We start from the raw sequence: 4,166 nt of genomic DNA on the forward strand, positions 1-4,166 counted from the left end.
ACTGTTGATGGTGACGTGAACCAAGTGTTTTCTTTCATATAGCCCGTGGAGCTGCTCAACAGCTTTCGGCTCCGTGTGTTTGTTGTTTACAATATCTCTGTATGGAGCCCTAAACACCGATTTGTTGATGGTGACGTGAACCAAGTGTTTTCTTTCATACAGCCCGTGGAGCTGCTCAAACAGCTTTCGGCTCCGTGTGTTTGTTGTTTACAATATCTCTGTATGGAGCCCTAAACACCGATTTGTTGATGGTGACGTGAACCAAGTGTTTTCTTTCATATAGCCCGTGGAGCTGCTCAAACAGCTTTCGGCTCCGTGTGTTTGTTGTTTACAATATCTCTGTATGGAGCCCTAAACACCGATTTGTTGATGGTGACGTGAACCAAGTGTTTTCTTTCATATAGCCCGTGGAGCTGCTCAAACAGCTTTCGGCTCCGTGTGTTTGTTGTTTACAATATCTCTGTATGGAGCCCTAAACACCGATTTGTTGATGGTGACGTGAACCAAGTGTTTACATTCATATAGCCCGTGGAGCTGCTCAAACAGCTATCGGCTCCGTGTGTTTGTTGTTTACAGTATCTCTGAATGGAGCCCTAAGACCGATTTGTTTTGGGTTTCGTGGACCAAGTGTTTACAGTCATAACCCGTAGAGCGCTACTCAAACAGCCCTCTGTTACTGTATAGAGCGCTAAGACCAATTTGTTTTGGGTGACGTGAATCAAAAAACATTCATAGCCCGTGTACCATGTTTTGCGTACAGCTGCTAGTTCAGTCCGGTTGTTTGTCCTCTACGAGAGAACCTCCTCCATGTCGTACTAAAAATTTCATGAAGGTGACGAGAACCAAGTGTTTGTATTCATAGCGCATAGAGCTCGCACGGTGGAGCTGGAGGGCTGAACGAGCAACCTCCATGGAGGTCAGCTCTGTAGAGCTCCTCCATGGAGGTTGCTCGTGCAGCCCCTATTGGGTTTACCTGGTTACCATGGATAGGTCAAGGTTGAGTGGTGTGATCACTGTCTGCTGACGTCAGAAGACCTGAACCGTACGCGTAGGTGAAACCTGAAATGTCCTTATGCTGCCATTACAAAATAACTGGGCCGACTCGGGCAAGGTGGCCGTGGAGAATATGACCTCCTGTGTAATTGTTTACCTCATTAGCCTCCTTCACCGGCTTCTCCGTGAAGATTGGCGTAAGTTGTTGGGGGCCGGGGATTTTCAACCGGGAAGGCTCTGGTGTCGGGAAAGGAATATATGCCGAGACAGGAGTATATGCCGGGAGGCTGCTGTGGGTAGGCTTTCCGGCATATATTTAGGGATACAATGCCCACAGAGAAGCCAGTGAAGGCGTCTAACCTTATTACGCGCCGCGCCAGTACTTCGCTGTGACACGCCAAAAGGTTACCGTGCATAAATAATGCATAAGTTGCGATGTAGGGGGAGCAGCTGTAGAATAGCAGCATCCTACATTAAACTATCAACTTTGAAGGTATACTAGTACTACTACACCCCGCTTTGATCATATCGACTTGATTTGAAGATGATTTTCGGCTTCAGATGACCTTATGATACTCTGTTATCAGCAAATTTAAAAGCCATTGGAACAAAAACTCATGCAGCAACAGACTTATTATAACAGATTAGTTTATCTCTTTATTTACATTGATCACAAAAGTACAAATTTAATCTGGAAACATTTACAACATGTGGCAACATCAATCTCATGACCATGTACAGAAATATCTTATACGTGTCATAATATGGAACAGGTTTTTGACTTTTTCTTTGTCAACTTTTTGTCAGAATTATTATCGGCGTGTTCCACGTTGCCACTGGATGCTGGCTGTACGTTTTGTGTGGTTTTCGCTGTCTTGTCGTTTGCAGCATTTTTCACAACGGGCTCTGGATGTGGCACGTTCTCTGTTTTGTCTCCATCTGCATCAAGTGAACCATCTGGTTCCCCTGCATCTTCGTCAGCCTTTTCGTTCTAAGGACAGCAAGAAAATCATAATCATACGTATAGATATTAATCATGAATATGTAAAGTATGAATCATAAATATGCAAAGTATAAATCATAAATATATCATAATAGTCAATTCTTATTCATTCAATCAATTCAATTCAATTATAAAACCGGTGTGGTATACAAATACCTATGTGCTGTAGTGCTTTTTTGACAGTCGGTGTACTTTCTAACCCTTACATTTTCGGCTACAACTGCCTGCGTCTCCGTTGTTGTGTTTGTAGCAGGTACTTGAGAACTGGAACGTTCGGGCTTAGGATTCGGGGTGGCGTGGATGGAAACTTGTTGCATTAACTCTTGAAATTTGACACCGTCCCAGTCATTCTGTATGCAAAACAAGAAGACAAATGGTAATTCATATTTGGAGTGGTGTATCTATCTGACATGTTATAGAGAAAAGGCCTTTTATAAATGCAAACAATCCACTATTTATCTATTGTTTAACTGAAGTATTTATCCCGTACCTGAGTGCGCACATCCCTGCAGTCGATGTACAGCAGTTCTGTAAACGCCATACTCATGGGGCCCTCTGGCGGCCAGGACGTGTCTTGCAGCAGCAGAGGAACAATGGGCTTGTGCAGTGCGTCCGCCAGGCTGACTTCCCGTCTGCAGTTCGCGGAGAGCGTGTACTTTGGGGTCACACAAGAAACGACAACCTACACATACCAACAAAGAACGTGTTTAATATGACAAAGAGCATACACATGTTGCATTTTAGTCTTCTGCGGGGCATTGACTGCGCCAAGAAAGACCAGTCCACCGGAGCCATTCCATACATTCAACCTTTTTTGGCGAAAAGGATAACAAAAGTTCGAGGATCTCATAACTCTACACAATGTTTAGGGTTTCTCGTATGCTTTTTTATTGTAGCTCATTGATTACGGCAATAAGGTTTTGATTAACATCACATGCGTCAATTGATCACTACAGTACAGATAATGCACACCAACACAAGCAAACAAAACTAAGTGAACGGAGTAAAAATTCCAATGGTGGAAAAATAATGTTGTGAAAAAAGAGAATATCGTCACCTTGGCACTCCTGATGCCCTTGTCAATCTTGCCGTACAGCGCGTCTCCTCCTCCCATCTGCTGTATGTCCATCCAACAGGTGAAACCTTGTGACGTCAGCTGGCTGTACAGGGCCTTCACCTGCGGCTGGTGACCCCACTGGTAGGACAGGAACACTTCCGGGTTCATCACAGGTTCTGCTTCCTGTCGACATATACAGTAAGAGCCATCAGTCCACGCATTTCGTGCCTGACAGTAGTTACCAGATCGGCAAAGTCGTGTTTCTGTTTGCAATTGCAAACCACTCTCTTAACCCTTGAAGACAAAGAACCCTAATCATGATTCGGGGTTTAAGATGATGATTTGATCATATGGTGGCTTTATCAGCGTTGATAGTCTAAGTTTCCAATCTAGAAGTATTGTATCAATCAGCTGACAAACCTTTTCTTCTAATGATGGACTGGACGTTGTCTCCTTGTTTGCAGATTCGCTCTCTCGACTGCTCTCTTTGTTCTCCTTTTTCTCCACACTTGGTGTCCAATCTCTGTATTCTGTACAGATTCAACCCATAATGGCAACATACATGATCCAAAGTTCAGAGTAATCGATGTACAGATGTGTGCTGATATCGATTTTTCCATCTTACCACGATGAATCCTTTTCTTCCCTAGGTATTTGATGAACCACTGGAAAATGGTTGATCTAAATGCGCACACTTGGTAATTCGGGGGCACACTTGGTAACATAATTATGTAGCCCACCTACCGTCAGTGATGAGGCTCTGGTCCGGTGCAGCATAATAAGCCAGCTGTCCTAACAACTCGTAGAAGCTGGAATCAGGCCAGAATTTACCGGAACCTGAACTAGCACCGTGAAACATGATGTACAGGAGCTGAGGAGCAAAGATTGTTCATAGACTGGTTTTATGATATACCTCTTGTTATAATGGGATTTCAAATAGTTGCGCACTGTTGTGCCAATAGGGCAGGCTCAATAAGACGATCATGAACTCTGTCAAAAGATATGACATGCATGATGGTCTAACTTCTTTACGTACCTGAGAGAAATCATGCTCATGGATCCAGCGCGGCGGGCCAGGGCGGTGTTCTCTCAACCAGGGGATTAAGGGTTTGT

At 44.0% G+C, this 4,166-nt stretch overlaps 2 protein-coding genes across 4 annotated transcripts in view; both read right to left on the reverse strand.

Annotated features, from left to right (window-relative positions):
• LOC118413458 overlaps window positions 1–4,166 on the reverse strand; it is a 31,931-nt gene that overhangs the window by 18,974 nt on the left and 8,791 nt on the right. The window lies entirely within an intron of this gene.
• LOC118413459 overlaps window positions 1,674–4,166 on the reverse strand; it is a 33,451-nt gene continuing 30,958 nt past the window's right edge. Inside the window, exons 20-23 of the mRNA XM_035816850.1 lie at window positions 3,054–3,236; window positions 2,487–2,678; window positions 2,203–2,346; window positions 1,674–1,984 (exon numbers count right to left, since the gene is read on the reverse strand). Coding sequence (XP_035672743.1) covers window positions 1,751–1,984; window positions 2,203–2,346; window positions 2,487–2,678; window positions 3,054–3,236 — 753 coding nt within the window. The 3' untranslated portion in view covers window positions 1,674–1,750. The remainder of the gene's footprint in view (window positions 1,985–2,202; window positions 2,347–2,486; window positions 2,679–3,053; window positions 3,237–4,166) is intronic.

The sequence above is a fragment of the Branchiostoma floridae genome, chromosome 4 (genome assembly GCF_000003815.2).
Source record: "Branchiostoma floridae strain S238N-H82 chromosome 4, Bfl_VNyyK, whole genome shotgun sequence".
In the NCBI taxonomy this organism is placed as follows: Eukaryota; Metazoa; Chordata; class Leptocardii; order Amphioxiformes; family Branchiostomatidae; genus Branchiostoma; species Branchiostoma floridae.